At 48.5% G+C, this 20,523-nt stretch overlaps 1 protein-coding gene across 1 annotated transcript in view; it reads left to right on the top strand.

Annotated features, from left to right (window-relative positions):
* Positions 1-14,928, top strand: part of ST8SIA2 (ST8 alpha-N-acetyl-neuraminide alpha-2,8-sialyltransferase 2) — a 59,810-nt gene extending 44,882 nt beyond the window's left edge. Inside the window, exons 5-6 of the mRNA XM_067696974.1 lie at positions 45-338; positions 13,498-14,928. Of these exons, the coding sequence (XP_067553075.1) occupies positions 45-338; positions 13,498-13,783 (580 nt within the window). The 3' untranslated portion in view covers positions 13,784-14,928. The remainder of the gene's footprint in view (positions 1-44; positions 339-13,497) is intronic.
* The last annotated feature ends 5,595 nt before the right edge of the window (positions 14,929-20,523 follow it).

Raw genomic sequence — 20,523 nt, 5'->3', positions numbered from 1 at the left:
CTCAGCTTCCCCAAAAGGACCATCGCTGCCTTTTTCTCCGGCAGGTGCAACCTGGCCCCGGTGCAGGAGTACGCCCGGGACGTGGGGCTCAAGACAGACCTGGTGACCATGAACCCCTCTGTCATCCAGCGGGCCTTCGAGGACTTGGTCAACGCCACGTGGCGGGAGAAGCTGCTGCAGCGGCTGCACAGCCTCAACGGCAGCATCCTGTGGATACCCGCCTTCATGGCCAGGGGCGGCAAGGAGCGGGTCGAGTGGGTCAACGAGCTCATCCTGAAGCACCGTGTCAACGTGCGTACTGCATACCCCTCTCTGCGCCTGCTGCACGCCGTCCGCGGGTGAGCAGCCACGGGGTGCGGGGGGTGCTCGAGAGGCGGTTTTCCTTTCCCAGGTGCATTTGCAGCCCAGCTCCACCACTCACTCGTTGTCTGACCTCTGCAAGTCACCTGGCCTTTCTGAGCCTCCCTTCCTGGAGGAGTAGGCTGGCTGGCAAACGTGTGGCATGTGGCGTGCCAGTTCTGAGCAATCTGTTGCCCCCACCCAGAGAGCAGTGTGGAGAATGATCCTTGGACAGCCACTGGGTGGAGGAGGAACCACAGGGGGGCAAAAAGGAAAGCAGGAATATCTGTTGGGAAGCGGTTGCAAGAGTCCAGGTTGGGAATCACTGTGGCTTCGACTGGGACAGTGGTAGTAGATATGCAATGCTTTGGTCAGATTTGCTAGAACGTTTGGAGTAGAGGCAGCAGGATTTGCTAATGGATTCTATTTAAGGACCTCAAGGGGTGAGAGAAAGAGAGAAATCCAGGATGACTGTCAGGGTTAGAGCTGGAGCAGATGTGTGGACAGTGGCACCATTCCCTGTGATGGGAGAGTCTGGAAGAAGTCTGTGTGTTTGGGCATGTTGAGGAAGAGAGCTCTTTCTTGGGCATATTCACTGTGAGATACCTGTTACAAATACATCTCATGACACTCCTGACTGCCAGCTTGGCCCTGCATCCAGTGGTCCATCCAACCACCTGGCAGTTCACAGTCCTGCTCTGGTGACATAAGACAATTTCTGGGGGACATTGGAATGATCTTCACTGGGGCCTTAGCCTAACTTGGTGTGACCCTAGGAAGTCCTTTGAGCCACCCAGAAAGAACTGTTGCTGTCTTCATAAAGGTGACCCCCGACCTGAGGCACCCAAGCCTGTGACCAACACTGGTCTAATTAGGATGGGTATCAATACAGAAACCCATTGCCCTCAAGAAAGACCTAGAGAGACATTCAATGAGAGGCAGCCACATTCGTGGCTGATGGAGAAGAGTGATATCTGTATGGACCCAGGCTCGCTAGGGCTGCATTCTTTATCCTGGAGGTGGACCTGTCAAGCCTCCCTTTGGCACTCACTTCACCCCCTCATGGAGGGGGGCTGCTGCAGCAGCCCGCATCTCATGGATTTAGGCTCCATGCCTTTAACATTGTTCCTTCCTGGAAGGAGGAAAGTCTTTATGTGGTTTGGAGGTCAGAGGATATGAGGGAAAGAGACGAAGTGCCCTTTGGTAAAGAGAAAAAAAGTCCCTTGGCTAGGGAATGGGCAACCACCTGGAAGAAACTGTGCAGCCAGAACTCTTTCCAGCTATAATTGACTCACTTTCACCTGTCAAAATAGCATTAAGCACCAGTAATAAGCCCTTTAAACAAACGGGCTGTTAATCCTGAGATTGCAACATCTTCCTTTGCAGGAACTCCCGGGAGGAAATACTGCAGGAGAGATGGATGGGAAAGGGTTCTCCTTTTAGCAAGGGGAGGGAGCAGGAATGAGGGCTTCAGGGGCCTTGGGATGGATATCTGACAATGGCCCCCTCCCTCTGTGCGGACATTGGGCCCTATAGGGTTTGGGTCCAGTAGGGCATCACTGAGAAGGTGGGCAATGTCTGTATTGAGAGGAAGGGCTTGCCTCTGTTCCCACCAGGTGGGAACCTACCTGGTGTTTACTGCAAGAGGAGGAATGAGCTGGTGAGGGATGCAGAACAAAGGCATCTGAGAAAACAACAAGGGGTCATAGAGAAGAAGGCTGAGGAGGAATCTGGCTAAGAGGCAATCTGGCCTAGCATCAGGAACATGAGCTTTGGAGGTAGGGACACCTGGGTTCACATCCCAGCTCCGTTACTCCCTTGGTTGTATAATATCCTTGACCAGGTGGCTTGTATCCTGTGCCCTGCTTTCTCTATTTATACTGGGGAGCAATACCTACGACAGAATGTGTGTCCTGTGACAACACAGGGGAGACAGACAATCAGTCATAACTACTGTGATCATGGCAGCTGCCACCAACCCCCAACCAAGGGATTAGACTTGTCCTGTAGACTCAAGAGGTAGAAGCAGGACCAGAGGGTGAAATCACTGGGAGGGAAATGTATTTAGGCTCCATTTAATTAAGGAGTCTATAGAACAATGGACTAAGTCAAATTCACCTGAACTTTACCTCCAAGTTCCAATATGCGTTGTAGTTTGCAGAATAATCTTATTTCCTCATTAAAAATCTGTTGTCCAACAAACACCCCATTTATGGGGTGGGACAGAATAAACACTTTTTTATTGTGGTAAAATATACACCACATGAAATTTACCATTTTAACCATTTTCAACTGTGCAGTCCAGTAGTGTTAAGTATTTTCACATTGTTGTGAAACAGACCTCCAGAACTTTTTCTTCATGCCAATCCAAAACTCTGTACTGATTAAACACAAGTCCCCTCTTCCTCGTATATCCAACCCCTGGTAACCACCATTCTACTTCTGTTTCTATGATTTCGGCTACTTTAGGTGCCTCATATAAGTAAAGTAATATAGTATTTGCTTATTTGTGACTGGCTTGTTTCACTTAACGTAATGTCCTCAAGTTTCATCCATGTTGCAGCATGTGTCAGAACCTCCTTCCTTTTGAAGGCTGAATAATATACTATTGTATGTATATGCCATGATTTGTTTATCCATTCATCCATCCATGGACATTTGCTTTTACCTCTTGACTCTTGTGAATAGTGCTGCTATGAACATGGGTCTGTGAATAGCTCTTTGAGACCCTGCTTTCAATTCTTTTGGATATCCACTCAGAAATGGAATTGTTGGATCATACCGTAGCTCTATTTTTAATTTTTTAAGGAGCCTCCATACTGTTTTCCATAGTGGCAGCACCGTTTTACAATCTACCAACAGTGTACAAGAGTTCCAGTTTCTCCACATTCATCCAACACTTGTTATTCAATTTATCCACATCCTGACCAACACTCATTATTTTGGTTTTTTGATAGTATAACCAATTGAAACCATTTTAAAGTGTACAATTCACTTAGAAGAAATTCACTCTTATAGAAAAGCATAGGGAATCTCCTTATGACCTTGGGTTTGGCAATGGTTTCTTAAGTATGACACCAAAAACACAGGTAACAACAACAGCAGCAAACAACAAAATAGATTAAAATGGACTTCATCAAAATTAAAACTCTTCATGTGCCAAAAAGACAATATATCAAGAGAGTTAAAAAGCTACCCATAGAATAGGAGAAAATATTTGCAAATCATATTATCTAATAAGGGATTAATATCCAGAATATATAGAGACCTCCTATAACTCAACAACAACAAAAATCAAACAACCCAATTCAACAATGGCCAAAGGACTTGAATAGACATTTCTCCAAAGTAGATATACAAGTGACAAATAAGCACATGAAAAGGTGCTCAACATCACTGATCACTAGGGAAATATAAGACAAAACAACAATGCGTTACAACTTCACACCCACTAGAATGGCTATTATCAAAACAGTGGAAAATAACACGTGTGAGGAAACTAGAATCCTTGTGCTTGTTGATCAGACTGTCAAGTGGGAATTGACTTTGAGCACCCTAGTGTCTTCATCTTACAAATGAGGAACTTGATGACCAGACAAGTTGGGTGATTTGTATGAGGTCACCCAGCCAGTAAGAGTCACAACCATGAACTTAACCACATTGTCTCGCTTTAATGCAATGCACCAGATGTAGCAGAAATTCACACCCACCCAGTTCTGGATTTGGGGGTGCTATGAGCTCAGAGGGCTGAGAGCTGCTGCACTGAAGATGTGGTGTTAGTAGACCGCAGTGGATAGCAGCGTGTCAAGACTCCACCTGCACAGCACCGTTATCGCAAGCACAGGGCAGCTTCCCCACCAAGCAGCACAAGCGGGAAGGTCAGGACACCTCAGAACAGCCTTATAAGATAGATACTATTTCCATCCCCAGTTTACTCATAAGGAAACAGGCTCAGGAATGTGAAGAGGATTGCCCAAGATCACTCAGATGGGAAGAGGGGGATTAGAATCCACATGTAGAGGCTTCAAAGTCTCTGCTTTTCCCACTGCCACCCGCCTTCCCATATCCTTGACACACAGACTGACCACTGTCTGTTGACCATTGATGCCCCAAAGACGCTAATTGATTAGATTAATGTTGACTTCATGGAGATCTTTAAGAACAGGCCACCAGCACCCTGTCCTGCCAACTGTCCCCATTTTTACCAGTGACTTACTTGAAGGCATCAATTGTCTGCTTAGCAAATTCACAGGTGATGTGACTTTTGGGGAATTCCCAATATTGGGGGCCTCAGAGTTGAATCCAAATTTCTCTTGACAGGCTGAAACAACGAGCCAATCTAAGAGGAAGAAATTTCATATGAATGAATGCAAGATTCTGTACTTGGGTTCCAAACAGTTGTACAGGTAAAGAGGGATAAACAGTACCAACCATCAGCAGATGTGTGGTTGCTCAAAGGGATAATGTGATCTTAGCATTACACATCCATAGCAATGGATGGATGGGTAACATCTTTGAGAGTCAGGGAGGTCAGTGATGGATTGTTGGAGAATCACATTCCGTTTTGGGTACCAGGCTGGAGAGGGGCCACAGTGGCAAAGAAATTCAAAAGTTGAAAGGATTTGGGAAGAGAAGTCTCCAAGGAGTATGAGAGCAATCTTTCTTATTCAGCAAATACTTACAGGCACCTCAAGGGTTCCAGGCCTGTGCTGGGGGAACACAAAAATCAATAAATCAAGGCTCCTGCCCTTGAAGGGCTCGCAGATTTGGGCTGTGAGTCTCCAGGTATGAACTAGGGTCGGGAAAGGATCTAGAGTAAGTCTGGTTTCCTCTGGACACTGGGAAGAACATTCCAACAAATAAAGATCATCTGAAATGCGTATAGTTGCCTCTTAGGAACGGATGAATTCTGCATTCTTGGAGATGTCCAGACAGCAAGGGATGCCCCTTACTGGGCTGTGGAGAGGGAAATATGTATTATACAGTTAGGGTGTTAGTTTGCTAGGGCTGCTGTAACAAAGTACCACAGGCTGGGTGGCCTAAAGCACAGAAATGTATTGCCCTACAGTTCTGGAGGCTCGAAATCCTTCTGGGGCCTCTGAGGGAACAATCTCTTCCAGGCCTCTCTCTTTGGCTCGTAGATGGCCATCTTCATCATTCTCCCTGTCTGTCTCCAGATTTAAGGACATCAGTTATATTGGATTAGAACTCACTCTAGTAGCCTCATTTTAACTTGGTTGTCTCTGTAAAGACCCTTATCTCCAAAGGTCACATTCTGAAGTACTGGAAGTTATGACTTCAACATATGAGTTTCGAGGGGATGCAATTCAGCCTTTAACAGTTGGGCTAGATGGTACCCGCGCCCCCCACCCCCACCCCCGCCCCGTGCACAGAGAGCCTTTGATTCAACACACCTGTGCTAGGAGAATCTCTACCCACCATGTACTCTCAAGATTCCTGCCATCTGTGGCAGTTATCAGTCCTGGACATTACAGGGAAGTGGGCAGCGTGAGGCAGAGACACTGAGCAGAAGGGCTGCCCTTCGACACTCACTGCCCCTGACCCAACCTGGCTTCCAGGAGCTTCTGGCTCTGCCGGCCCTCAAGGTGGCACAGTGCCCTGGCTGGCTGTTGGCAAGGGGCGTGAGCAATGGAGGAGAAGGACACCCAGGCAATTGAATTTGGCTGCAGGAAGTGGGAAGCTCTGGTCAGCAGCTGGTAGTGAATGGCTCTAATTCAGTTACCACAATGGGGAAGGCTGGGACCTACAGAGAGGGCTGCCCTTGGGCAGGAAAGCAGCTCGCTGGCTGGCCTGTGTAGCCAGCCGCCCAGCCCAGAAGCCTAGGGCACAGAAGGCTGGTGAATTCATGCTTAATTAGGCATCAAGAGTGCTGAGCCTAGGCCCTCGGAAGGCACTGATCCAGCGGGCACCACTGCCAGGGCTGGAGCAGCGGCTCGGCAAAGTAGGCCTTGCTGCCTGTCAGAGGGGAGCAGAACCTGAGGCCGGAGGGCAGGTCCAGGGTGAGAGAGGAAGCAGGGTGCAGGGAGGCAGGGGAGAGACCAGCTAAGGCTGGAGGGGGTCCCTCCCAGACATGCCTATCAGAGTCCACAGAACACGTCTCCAGGGCTGGTCACAGGAGTTGAGGCCCAGTCTCCTGCAGTGGACACGGAGTGTGGAAGTGCATTGCATGGTGGTGTTACCTACAGAAAGGGAGGAAGGTCTGGGGTGTTAAAGCACAGATGGCATTGGTCATTTTTAATGGATTGTCTCCATTTTTTTTTTAAATAGCAATGGACATAGTCAAAAGAAAAAGCCAAATAGTATGGAAGGATTTCAAGTGAAAAGTGAGGCCTCCTCCACAGAAGCAGCCTATTAGACTGGTTTTTCTATGTGTATCCTTCCAGAAATATCCCCTTTCACACCTAAGGGAGCATGTTTTAAGTACTGCACTTTGCTAAATTCCGGAAATTATTCCATATCGACATGCAACACCTCATTCTCCTTCACAGCTGCCTTACACTCCACCGTGTCTGGACCACAATTTCTGTTAGCAGAAGGCATCAGTGGGCATCGCAAGCTTTTCCAGTCTTCTGCTGGTATGATCAGTATTACAGCAATTGTCCTGGACTGGCATCTACACACATATGTATATATGTAGTCTTGCTTTTTAGATGTGCCATTGCTAAAAAAGAGAGATGGATATATGCTGTACGCATTGTTAGTTTTCATGGAGATTGCCAAATTGCCCACCACAGAGGTATGTACCAATTTACACTCCCACCTATGATCATTGGAAATACCTGTTTTCCCATAACCTCCCCAACATGATGTGTTATCAACAACTATTATCGCTGCCAATCCGGTGAAAAATGGCATCTCATTGTGTGAAATTGAATTTTCCTTTAATTATGAATGAAGTTAAATATAACTTTTTTTTCTATTTGTAGTGGCCTCTGTTTAGATTCCAGAATCTAGCCAGAAGGTTTAAACCCCCAAGAAATGGTCTTGCTGGGTCCCTGCAGGGCCTCTAGCGACAGAAGCAATACCTGTGCGGGAGCTGCGGTCTCTAGACTCCCTGGGGCCACCCCCACGTGTAGCAGGAGGAACGCCTTAAGTAACCGGCATCATGGTTTTTCCTTCTTTCTTTTGGCAACATACCGTCTAGGATGCTGTTAGCCCACGTTTCACATGTGAGAACCCAGTGGCTGCCTAGAAGGGTTTAGGGTAAGGCCAGGCTCCTTCCACCTCTCCTGCCAGTGCCCCCGAAGGGAGACATTAACCCCTACTTGCTAATCTTTACTCACTGCTTCATTAAACAGAGATCTGTGAAGCACCCACTCTATGGGTGAGCTATGCTCGGATCTGGGGTTACGTGGAAGCAAAAAGTCAACCCACTCGCTCATAGAAGTTTAAATTGTAGGGGAGGAGGAAGACAAGTGAAGAAATCATTACAGCATAGCATGATCAGCGCTAGGATAGGAAAAGAACAACATACAGTACACAAAACCATCCAGGCAGGTCCTAGAAGGCTTCCTTCAGGGAAGCTGAGAAGGAGTTGCCAGCCAGTAGAAGTAGGAGGTGGGGGTGTCCTGGAAGAAACCAGAAGTTCCTGGTGGCAGTGTGGCTGTGCATGCCAGGTGGTGGGAGGGATTTCAGGCCCAAATCTCAAGGGCTTCACAAGTTGGGCTGAGGCTGCTGGATGTTACCCTGTGGACCCCAGGAGTCATGGGGGAGCTTTTGGTGGCATGGTAATACTTGAGGCTAGCCTGGCTTACTTGAATGAGAGCACTGGCTTGGGTAAGCATGGAGGCCTGGGGACCAGGAATCAGCCTCAAGCATCCCCAGGGCTTAACCAGCTCTGCACACCAGCCCCAAATTCTGAAACAAGCCCCCCGATCTCCAGTTCCACAAAGCTGGGAAGCTACATCCCGAGATGCCCCCCAAGACACCAGAGCTCTAAGGTGCTCCCAAGGAAAGACGGCAATGGGCTTTGAGGCCCCTGGACCAGAGACCGGGCTGGTGATGTAGATGACGAGAGAACAGGAGTCTGAGAGCCCTGTTTCTGGCTTTGCTGATGATCCTGTGCAAAGCATCACCAAGTATCCCTCGATGACCACCTGTGAGGCATTCCTGTTCCTTAAGGATGATATGAGCTATATCCCACAAAGTGCTTTCAGCTTCTTAGAGAAAGCCCCTTTGGTCACTTTTTCCAACTGTGGCAGCCACCATGCTTGCCACATACCAAGCACAGGAATCCAGGGAGAAGGACAAGTGTGCTTTGGTGATGATTTTGGCAATCTTCATTTATTGCCGTCCATGCTCATAAAATATGCCACTTAATTGTCTTGGCAATTGGGGTAACAAATTTGAAAAATAATTACTGCCTTTTTGGAGATTACTTCGCCTTCTAATTAAAGCCTCCAGACTGGGATATTAAAGGCGCATTGTCAATACAGCATCGTGGATGCACCCAGCTAACCTCGTTTAGGAAGGCAAAATTAATTAGTTTGTGTTTTAACACCCAGCTGTTATCTCAAGGAAAGAAATCATCTACAAGTCGGCCATGCACACAGTCTCTAAATTGGCCAGGGAGACTGAGGACCGATAAAGGAAATGGAGAGTGATTTGTTCCCGCATAACTGTCAGCTTCTAGAACAAGCTGCTCATTAAACGGCGTCCCCGTGTCCCTGTCAGACCTCACTCAGGAGCTCTTGTTTACCCACAGAGGCAGAATCGGAAATGAGAGGGTCCCTCCCTGCCACTGAGCTCTCAATTCATTCCGGAGCCTCTTTTGCTGTTAACACCTTTCCCAGTGAGCAATTCTGGGCAGCAGATCTGAGAGGCTGGGTGTTTCTATTCCTGTCTTAGCTGGCCAGAGTCACAAAGCTGCATGCACTGCTAGCTTCCCCCTCTCTCCTTTTCTACTTCTTCCCATTTTTCAATTCCATTTAAGTCCGAAGTTGCCGAGCGCCATGGAAGCCAGGATAATCAATTCTAGTTTATGTTACAATAACAATCCCTGAAACCCTTGTGATTTAGCACAACAGGAGTTTATTTCTCATCCTCGCAAAGTGTGATGTAGGTTGGTTGGAGCTGTCTTCCAACCAGTGATTCTAGGATTTAGGCTTCTTTCATCTTAGGCTGACATCATCTTTCCAGGAGGCACTGAGGTTCTCCAAGGCAGGAGTAAGCTCTCGGGGAACAGTTGGTCCAGCAGGGACCATTTCCTATTGCAGTCTATTGGCCAGAACTGGTCATGTGACCCCAGCTCATTTACAAGGGATGCTGAGAGATATAGGCAAGCCCATGGAGGACTGGTTGAACGATGCTGTCTCTGCCATAGTGCCTTGGCTGCACCACACACTGAGCCAGGTGCCTCTGATGACCCCACAAAGGAGTGTAAGGCATGGCCTCTGCCCTTGGGGAGATCACAGTACAGTTTCAAGTGGGAGTCCAACCCATACAGTAATGAAGGATCAGCTCGGGTTGATACGCACGATAGGATCCATGGAAACAAAACTCATAATAATAAGGGGGCAATGACTAATTCAGTTTGAGCTGAGAGTGGAACAAAGGGACCATTTCCAGGAAGACGTGATTCACGTGCTCAGTTTGAGGGGAAAAAAAAAAGAGAGTTCACCAAGAGGACATGTAGGGGAGAGGCACATCTACGGGGAGGGCACTGCACTTGTCTGGGTAAACTCAGACCCACCTATGAGCTACTTGGACGTTTCCCCACTGATTCAATTCTTCCCTGCCTCTCTCTGGGTAGAGCATCAATGGCTTGAAAAGAAATTTATTTCTGAAAGCCTTACCCTGCTAAGCCCTTACAATCAGAAAATAAACAAACCGCAAATCCCTAATCTGTCATGTGGCCGTTGTTAGGGCTTGAATTTCTCAGGGAGTGAACAGTCTTTGAGATGCTCTCATGAGGGGACACAGCCCGTGGCTCATGTGTCCCTGGATAGTGTCAACAGCAGCTGCAGCCAGCTCATCCCCAACCCCAGCAAAGCCCCCACCCCCCAGAATCACTATGGAGTGAAAAAAGACCAAGAACAAGGAGTGGGGAGGCTGCATTTTATCCAAGCTCTATCTGACCAGCTGTGTGAGAGGTTTGCCTCTTCTCAGGCAAGTCACCCTGGATTCTCACTTTTTCCTCTGTAAATTGAAAGACGAGGACAAGTTCAATCCAGGAGAACCGTGGATTACCCATAGATATGGTCTGTTAACTCACCCAATAGGGACTCACCGGATTAAAAAAAAAAAAATTTTTAAGTAGTTGCCAACATTTAAAAATTTGGAGAATTTGTGTTAAAATCCAGATTTCTGATACCTTTGAAAAAATCAGAAAATTTGACATGGCCATACAAGACAACAATAAAACCAGCTACCCCTTTAGATGCCACAGTCCCCCCCACTCCCTATTGCCTTGGCAACACAGAGGCCAGTGTCAGTTTTCCTTACACACATGTCCCAACTCCCAGCTCGCTCAGCTATATTCCCTGCCAGACCGCTGAGCTAGATGAGTTCTCCAGGCCCAACTGTCTTTAAAACTCGATGACTATCCCTTATGCTTACTTTCCCCCTCTTTTCTCTAAATAAGTCTCGTTCTTAGGTTCTTCTGGCAGAACCACCTGCCAGTTAGAGCAGGGCTTCTTAGCCTTGACTGTACATTTGAATTACTGGGGGAGGTTTTAAAAATCTCAGCGTCCAGGCTGCACCTGGATGTGGGACCCAGGATGGGTCGTCTTAAAGCTCCAGGCAGGGGCAGCCTAGGTTGAGAACCATTAAGTTAAAGCTGAAAGTGCAATGGAGTAGCTCAAGAGGGGGTGAGCTCCCCACTATTAGATGTAGTTAAGCCGAGGTGTCAGCTGCTGCTCTTCTGAATTCTTCTCCTCCATGCACTCTTCCTGCCTTCAACCCCCAGGGTCCTCCCAAGCTCAGCTCAGCCCCACTGAGCGTATAGAGTATTGAGGTAGTCTAAGGAAGGGCTCCCTATCTAATAAGCCCCAGTCTCAGCATCAAGCAACCCCCTGAGCCAGCACCATGGCTTGTCACTTTCCTACCCTGAGCCAGCTACATATCAGCTGGGATGAAACTTCTCAACCATGCAGGACAGAAATGATGAAGTTCTGTGGTATGTCCGCCAACTCTTTTCCTATTATTTTTTGTATTGTGTTTGCAGTTACTAGAGCCATTCTTCAGGCCTCTGCCTCTGCCTCTCTGTCTGATTCCAGGTTGGAAAATTCAGCTGCAGGGAAGTTTCTTGGCTCAGACAAGATGAAAAAGGAGAGGGTACAGAGAAAGGGGCCTTCAACTGACAGGCTTATGAAACAGCAGCCGTTGTGAAAGAGGGCCGCCTGCAGAGCCCAGAAGAATCATGTTCACTCTGATTCCGGCCGTTGGGGACCACAGACTCCATCATCAATGTTAGGGGGGAAATTCAGACCACCCTGGCCTGACAGACAGGATGGGGTGGGAGGGAGCCTTGAAATAAGTTTTATTATATCCAATAGTATATGATTTACTGAAATTATATGGGTTATTAGGAATCTATAACCTTGTCTGATACAAAGGCTAATGTCTCCCCCAAAAGCTAAAGGATTTAAACTTGAGTCTCTGAAATGTTTGGGGGTCCCTATTTTGGAGCTGCAGAAGGAACCTCTTGCAAAAGGGTGTACTTGGGCTTCTAGAGAAGCTGCCCCCAAACTTTGAGCTAGAAGCACTGTTAATAGTGTAAAACAGTTGTAACTTTCAGCAACATGTAAGCGTTCTGTGCAGCGTCGTTTTACCTTCTGGCATGAATTTCACTGACACGTGTGACTTTATAGTCTTGGGCATCACTGTGCCTAGGCGCCACGGGGAACGTCGTTGGCCTGTGCTTCCGATGGGGGGTGGGTGTTTCTCACAGTGGCAAATGGGAGCTCGTGGGATGGGGGCCCACAGAGTGTGTTTGAGTACAGAAAAGCACGGACACTGTCTGGTGGAGACACAGTAGTAAGGACTTTGTGATAGGGAAGTACGGCTTTCCACCAAGGCATATGCATTACATCTAAAAGGATTCAGCATTGGGTAAGTGGAAGGTTTTACTAGAAATAAAGAGGTTGGACCACACATCCCAGTGGGTTCTAAATCCAAGCAGGAGAAAAACCATGATGGAAAACAAAAATGATGGCAAGGAGAGTGTCTATTTTCCCAGTTCTGAAGACACTTCTGGATTGTGGTGGAACTTGGAGGCTGTCTTGGCCATCCCTTGGTCTGTGCCCCATAGTTGCATAAATGTGAAAAAGTGGGTCCAGCAGGGAGAAGCAACTTGCTCAAAGGCACACTGGTAGTTGTAGACAGAACTGTCACTGAAACCACCTCTCAACCTCTGTTGCTTAGCCTGTGAAATGAAGATGGTTTCTTCCTCACTTCTTTCTCGATTAAGGTAAACCAAGGCCCTCTATGTACAAAGGTAGCTCAGCACCTCACTCAACACAGGAAGCCCTCAGCCTAAAGCTCTGCTCTCCCCGCCCTGCCTCCGCCCCGTGTTTCCTCTCATACTTCCGACAGAGTCCTTTGCAGGACCCAGCCTCACAGGGAAGGCCGCTGTTTGCTGCTCCCTCTGCCCTCCAGGGAAGCCACATATGCTCAGAGATGGGCAGCCTGCATCAGAGGCGGAAGGGGGCGGGGTGTGGGGCCTGTGGGCAGGGATGGGAAAGAAATCTGATGATGCTTAGGAGGCAAGGAGGTCAACCCCTGCCAAAGTCAGGTGTGGCAATAGGCAGTGGGCACCATGCAAGAGGCGGCCCTTTATCAGGGTCGGTAAACTATGGTGCAGCCACACCCGTGTGTGTTGTCCGTGGCGCTCTCGGGCTACAATGGCAGAGGCCAGGAGTATGGCCGCAAAGCCAGCCATTGTTGCCACCTGGCCCTTTACAGAGAAAGTTTGCAGCCCCTGCTTTAGGTTTCAACCAGCCTGAGCTCAAGTCAAGGTCCTGCCCTTTCTACCCAGGTGAACCTGGGCAAGCCCCTTTCATCTCTGAACCTCATGTCCTCAGCAGGTGGCAGGCTGTGGCCCAGGACAAAATCTTCCCCTTCCTGGAAAGGATAATTCGCAAACTCAGGTTTCTTTTTTGTTTCTTTGTTTCACTTTCTTTTTTTTTTTTTCCCCAGATACTGGCTGACTAACAAAGTTCACATCAAAAGACCCACCACGGGCCTCTTGATGTACACCCTGGCCACACGTTTCTGCAACCAGATCTACCTCTATGGCTTCTGGCCCTTTCCACTAGATCAGAACCAGAACCCCGTCAAGTACCACTATTACGACAGCCTCAAGTACGGCTACACTTCCCAGGCCGGTCCCCATACCATGCCCTTGGAGTTCAAGGCCCTGAAGAGCCTGCACGAGCAGGGGGCTTTGAAACTGACTGTCGGCCAGTGCGACGGGGCCACGTAAGGTGAGCGCCCCGTGGGACTCAGTGGCTCACATTTCCTGCCAGCTACACCACAGGCAGATGGGAGTCGGGGTGGCACAAACTCTAGAACAAGCAGGCTAGTGGTTTTCTTTGTTCAAGTGTAAAACAGTGACCAGAATATATATATCTATACCTGCATATATATATTGACCTGAGTATTTATAACTGTGTGGTGTTCATCTAGCATTAGGCAGATAAGCCACAGGAAGAAGGTGTGGAGAACCCACCTGGATCAGATTGAGACTCAGAGCATCTTTGGGGGCAGAAGGACTGGACAGGAAGAGATGTCAGTCCCATGACTGGATGACACACTGCCTCCCAAGTTGGAGGGGTCTTTGGGCTCACGGATGATTGGAGAACCACTTGTTGGCCGCTGCCCCGAGCCTCTGAGAAATGTGGATTCTGGGTGAGCCAAGACCAGAGGGGACAACTTGACCCAAGTCTAAAATGGTGCTGTTCCCAGGAAGAGGGAGGTTGGAACATTCAGCCCAGCCAAGGAGCACAAGGTCACCAAAAGGAGCAGAGGCCACGTCAGAGCTGAGGACTCGGTTCCATGAACTTAGAGTTGAACTGCCCACAGGACGAACCACAGTTGACCCACCTGTCCCAGACCAGCCTCCATAGCTCTGGAGAGAAGGCTGGAGAAGACAGTGGACAGGTCCTATTCTGGCTTTGCAAGAACCCCCAAGAACCTGGGACCGAGCAGGCAGATGACACTAAATTGCTAGGGTGTTCCAAATCGTGTTTTCGAAAAATCGCAGCTTCCTACTAAGAGTCAGCACTCCAGCCCCGAATAAGGCAAAAGAGTGTCCAAAATGTGGTGGCTGTTCTTTAAAGCCACTTGAGTTGTCAAGGAGGAAGGGACCCTGGGCTTTCATCCTCAGGGTTAGCCTCCTTCCTGCTCTGTTAGAATGTCACAGAAAGGACTGTGCTCTTCCCTTCTGCCTCCAGGGAAGCCGCCGCAAAAGCTTGAAAGGGCACCGCAAAGATAAATGTCATCCCTTTAAAATATAGGTGATTGCCTTCCCGGGTGCCTCGGGAGCCCCAGAGTGTGAGGCCCCAGAGTGTGGAAGAATGTTAAGCATCGAGCTCCATTTCTCTACAGCCACTGTGTTTGCTTTCTGCATCCTGCACTCCGGTGGGGGTGGGGGGGGCGGGGGGTGTCTCTGCAGCCAGACTGCTGTGTCAATGTCACTTTCTTGTCACTTTCCTACCCTGATCGTCACACCTGCCGGCACTTGCCGGCACTGAGCTCCAACACTGAGGTTTTCAGCTCTGTGGGGAGAGGTTGCAATGTCCATCCCCACCTCCTTCTTTTCACAGAGGCAGTGATTTTAGAATTTGGCAAAATCCTTTTCCCCCCTATTAAGATTAAGAGTTAAGACTTTTTTGCAAAACCCAAAGCCAAATGTAGAATCCAAATACTGGACATACTCTCCCCAGGGAAACCTGGGCTTGATGCCGATAATTTAGGGGCTGGAATGACACGTCACATGTAGACAAGCATTAGCCAGCTTGATTTGATAGATTCATTCCCTTGCCTGATAAATAACGGTGTTTTCAAATATATTTGAAAGATAAGTCAAAAAACATTATATTGAAGGTGAAGGGGGTTAAGAACAGGGATCAAGATCCGCTCCCAAGCATATGAGACGACATAATTAATCAATGGCAATTCAAGCAGGACATTTGCTCTAAATTAATGCCTGACGGGAAGCCAGTGGAGACAGTGGAAGGATGCTCAGAACCTATTAACCCTGCATGCAGACGCTCCAGCTCCAGACCGAGATCACGATACGATGTCTCTGTGTTTCTTCCCTTGTTCTTCTTGTTGACGCTTGAAGTCTGAGATTTGGGATTTGCATTAGAAAATTAATATTTAAAAAAGCAGCAGCCCTAACAGACTCTATGGGGACAGAGTGGTTTGGACTTCTCACAAGAAGTGGAAATAATTAGTATCACATTTTACACTTCTCCAGGGCCTTTCTTCTTGAGCCTCTCAGAGACCTTGGAAGACATTTCATTGTTGAAGCTCGCAGTGCCCTGGGGAACAGGCAAAATTGCCAGTGGGGCCTCAGTGGGTTAGCTAAGGCCTTGGGTTCCAGAAGTTTCCAGTGGTGAGTGCAGAGAGGAACTCGATGTCAGGTCTTGGAGTTGGCCCTACACTCCACATACCTGCCAGTGCCCACCTGCAGGGGAGTAAAGGGGCCAGAGCTCTTTGGAAAACACGGTTTTCTTTCTGTCTCTTCTCGGTCTTGGGTCCTTAAACTGAAATTGATGGAGTGGAAAGGGAAGGAACTCTTAAAACCTGCCTCCGGGTTCTCTCCAGAGAGGGCTGGGGACCCAGGGCAATCCGCACATCACCATTCCCAACCCGCAGGTCCTGTACTGCCAAAACACTTTGGCCCTGTGATGGCGTGAGTTCCAGAGACCTCGGCTTCCCTTCCCCCCTTGCCCTCTCCATCTGGGCACCATGATCAGGAGGCAGCCTGTCCTTTTCTCCTATTTAGAGCTCAATTTGCCCGAGGTTCCACTGTAGCCTCTGATGCAACCCAGCTAGTCTGGGGCAGCCCCATGGAGTCCCGGCCTGTACCTGGTACCCGGTACCCTGATCTGCTGCCTTGTAATAACAGTGGCCACAGGCCTCCGGGAGCAGGTGCTCCGTCAGCCAATCTCCTTTTGACCATCAGTCAATCCCCAGTCACCCCATCATCACCCACCCTGAAGCCCCTCAGATCTTCTCCATTTGCCTCAAACCCCCAAATGACCCCTACCGTCAGCCTCCTCCTTCGGTGAAGAGGTGGAATCATCTGAAATGCAGTCTCTCCTCAAAATCTCTTGATCTCTCCCCTCCCCTTTCACTTCCTTCCTCCCACTTCTGGGGAAATGACATTCATCCTCTCACCGGTCCTCAGCCACCCTGCTGCCTCTGTCCTCTCTTTCCACCAACGGGCACTCATTCCACCCGTCGTGGCTGCTGTGGCTCGTCCCTTCACCACCAGACCTGGGGGTGGGGGGCTTTCTGGTGCTGGCACCGCCTTTCCTCTCGACCCCCTCGTGGCCCCCATGCTCCTGGGACCAGAGACTCAGCTGCCACGTCAAAAGCCCTTTCTCATCACCAAGCTTTTTGCACTGCTTGGCCCTACACTGATGCCTCCTGGACGTTCCCTGTCCCCTTGGTGCCCAGGAAGCCGCGTTCTCGTGACTCTTCTCCTTTGCCGATGCCCCTTTGTTGTTTATTTATGTATTTATTTATTTATGTATTTATGATTTATTTATTGACACCCTTACCTTCATCTAAAAAGTAGCTGAGGTAGATCCGACCATGATTTCCCTCTCTCCTTCTTACCCCACACTGAGATCTTCCCCACCTTGGTGTCCTCTCCTCGGCCCCCTTTCGTCACATCCCTGCACACTCATCAGCAACCTCCCGCCTTCCTTCGGAGGCATCCGATACTTCCTGCAGCCTAGCGCCTCCCCTGAGCTCCAGGCTCGATTGCACACGGCTCGTTGGCCATTCACCCCATCTGCTCCGGCAGCGCCAGAAACTCAACATCTCTGAAGCCAAGTGTATCATCTCTGCCTCCCCTTCCTCTACAGTCTCTCCTTTGACTGTTAGAAGACCCATGATCCTCTCAACCACCCAATTCTGAGACCCTAAAGTCATCTTCATGTCTTCTCCATGCATTCCCTTGTTACTCTTGCACTATCCTTGTCTTCTGGTCTCTCAATTTCAGCAGCAGTCTCCTCTCCCAGATTTCCTCTGGGCACACTTTCATGTTCTCCAGTCCATCCTAGACATTCATAGAGTTTTTTTTTTTTATCTCCAGCCATTCACAACTTTTAAAATAATGTGCAAGTCTTCGTCCTGACATTACAGACCATCCAGTAAAGCCCCATCCTTCCTTTACACCTTGTACCAGTCCATCTAGAGTAGCTATCATTCCTGGAAGGGGTGCCCGGTTTTCCTGTCTCTGTGCCTTTGGTCTTGCTGTTCTCATCCCCTGAAACACTCTCTCCTGGTTCTTTCAAGGCCCATGCAGAAACCACATCTTTCATGAAGCCCCCTCCCGATCTACCAACCACTGGGATCTCTCCCTCCGCTGAACCACCGTAGCACTTTATTTGTACCTTTCTCATGGCACTTACCATATTCTGCCTTGTATTATAGTTATTGTGCACTTGTCTTATGACCATTCTTAGACTGTAAGCTCGCCAAGGGCAGGGACTGTGTTGTATTCATCCATGTCCATCACAGCACGAGGGGTGGTGCATAGCACACAGCAATTGCTCAATAAATGTTTGTTGGATTAAATCCTCAATGCCTATCAAGGGTTGTATAATTAAGAAAGTCATTTTGTGTCTTATAGTGTCACAGGAACTTCCAAAGAATCATGTGAGTTAGGAAGATGCAGAAATCATTATCCCCATTGTATAAGTCATAAGACTGAGGCAAAAAACACATGAAGCCACATAGCTCACCAAAAGAATTTGCATCCAGGTCTTCTGGTCCCCACTCCAGGGCTTTTTCTTTTCATCCTTGCAGTTGAGTCACTGTAAATTGAAAACTGACCCTAGGCAAGGTCCTGGCTGCCACGGGTCTGGGCATCAACTTCACAGAGTCGGGCAAACCTTACTGTGAAGCCCCGCTCATGAGCCCATCAGCACAGGCAAAATCTCGCTCTTTTTTGGAGAGAACAAAAGCCATTCAGGTTTTACCAGGCCCAGGGGGTGGAGCTGTGGGACCTCATAAATCATTCCCACTGCTGTTGTCACAAGGTAGAAACCATCCGTCCAGATGGCAAAGAGACTACCAGCTCCAAGGGGCTGCTTTTGATAAATCTCTTCATGCCTAATTAAGGCTCCCCTTCCAGAATGAATGGAACAGGAACAGGAATGAATGATGCCAGTCAGATGGGACTCCAGACATGCATGCTGCCTCATGAATGCCCTTAATAGCATCCCCAATGACACTGACAGTCTGCCCCAGCCTGCCTGTCTCTCACCAGCACTGCCGGATGTCATCATCTTTTCCCATCTTTATCTCCATCCTTTCGTTTTCTCCTCTCCAGGGCTCTTTGCCTTGGCACCCACCAAAATCAGGGTGAACCTTGGAGAACCGAGTTATAGCTCTTCCTGGGGACCGGAGCCCTGGCCTGGGGCAATGTAGTGAAGTGGAAGGAGGGGAGGAGAGAGGGGGGCACTCTATGCCATAGAACAAGGAGCTGTTCTGGTGGTGGGCCATCCGTAGCAATGAGAGGTTTCCATGGTTACTGTCTAGAAGCAATGTTTTTGTCACCTTTGGGCTTCATGATGAGGGTAGGAGTTTCATTTCCATCCTTAGTGGTCCAGGTGGTGGGACCAGTTTCCACATACAGTGCATTGAGCTCTCCAACCCCAGGTCATCCCATGTGTTTAGAATCACCCCAGTTGGCTGTAGCCAAAGCCCAACAGAGCCACCCAGCAAGGACACTGAAGGTCTTTTGTGGCCTCTCTCCGTCTTCCTTGCCACTTCCTCAGCCATCCCACCTCCCCCTAGAACTTGGGGTGGGAAATGGGATTCCCAAGGGGTTCCAAGACGTGTGTCAAGAAAACCCCAAATACTCCAGCCATGACAACATGTTCAAGTATTAAAGAGGTTTCCCTAAAACTGATCTAGCACTAGTTGTCAGCAGTCAGTCCTTGGGGAAGTAACAGAATATTACTGCCTGGCTGACAACCAGGCAGTGGGGAGATGGCCCCGTGGCCCACGTGGACCCTACAGAGCAGGCCCAGCCAACAAGGACTGCAGACTCCAGGACGGAACATTGAGGTAAGTCAAGGTGAGGCTGGCGCCGCAAAACACCCCTTTGATTTATTTCAAAGTGCCTTCATTTTCTAGAACAAGTCTGTCACGGTAGAGTTACAGGACAGTGTCTGTGATGGGATGTTGGCTGTTGCAAAGAAGACCACTTTGGGGTGAGCTGCTTTGCTCAAGGAAAGCCAGGATTGAACTTTCCCATCCCCACGGCCAGAGTTGCAGTGAATGTAACTCAATGTATAGTAAGTCCCCTACGTATGAATGAGTTCCATTCTGAGAGCACATTCATAAGTCCACTTTGTTTGTAAGTCCAACAAAGTTAGCCTAGGTACCCAACGAACACAATCGGCTATGTACCACTGCTTTTATGCTTGCTTCCAGACATCCTGAGTTTGAAATAACGGTACCCGTACTACTGTACTCTATACAGTACTGTAAAGTATCGGGTTGGCCAAAAAGTGCCTTCGGTTTTTAAGTAAAAATAAAAGACATATTTTTCATTTTCTCCAAGAACTTTATTGAACAACCTATTCACCCTTTTATTCCACTACTTTCTGCTATTTTTCAGGCAACTTCATAATTCCATCTTCCCAAAACTTTTTGAGCAAAGAATGGTTCCAGGTGCCTTTTACAGTCTTCCAGGGAATTGAAATTTTTTTCCATTAAGAGAATTATGTAAAGACCGAAATACATGGAAATCCGAAGGTGCAATGTCTGTTGAATATGGTGGATGAATCAGAACTTCCCAGCCAAGCTGTAACAGTTTTTGTCTGGTCATCAAAGAAACATGCAGTCTTGCGTTATCCTGATGGAACATTATGTGTTTTCTGTTGACTAATTCTGGACTCTTTTCGTCGAGTGCTGCTTTCAGTTGGTCTAATTGGGAGAAGTACTTGTTGGAATTAATTGTTTGGTTTTCCA

The sequence above is a fragment of the Pseudorca crassidens genome, chromosome 1, assembly GCF_039906515.1.
Source record: "Pseudorca crassidens isolate mPseCra1 chromosome 1, mPseCra1.hap1, whole genome shotgun sequence".
Lineage (NCBI taxonomy): Eukaryota > Metazoa > Chordata > Mammalia > Artiodactyla > Delphinidae > Pseudorca > Pseudorca crassidens.
The sequence above is the reverse complement of the archived record's forward strand: the minus strand, read 5'-3'. Positions and strand labels throughout refer to the sequence as shown.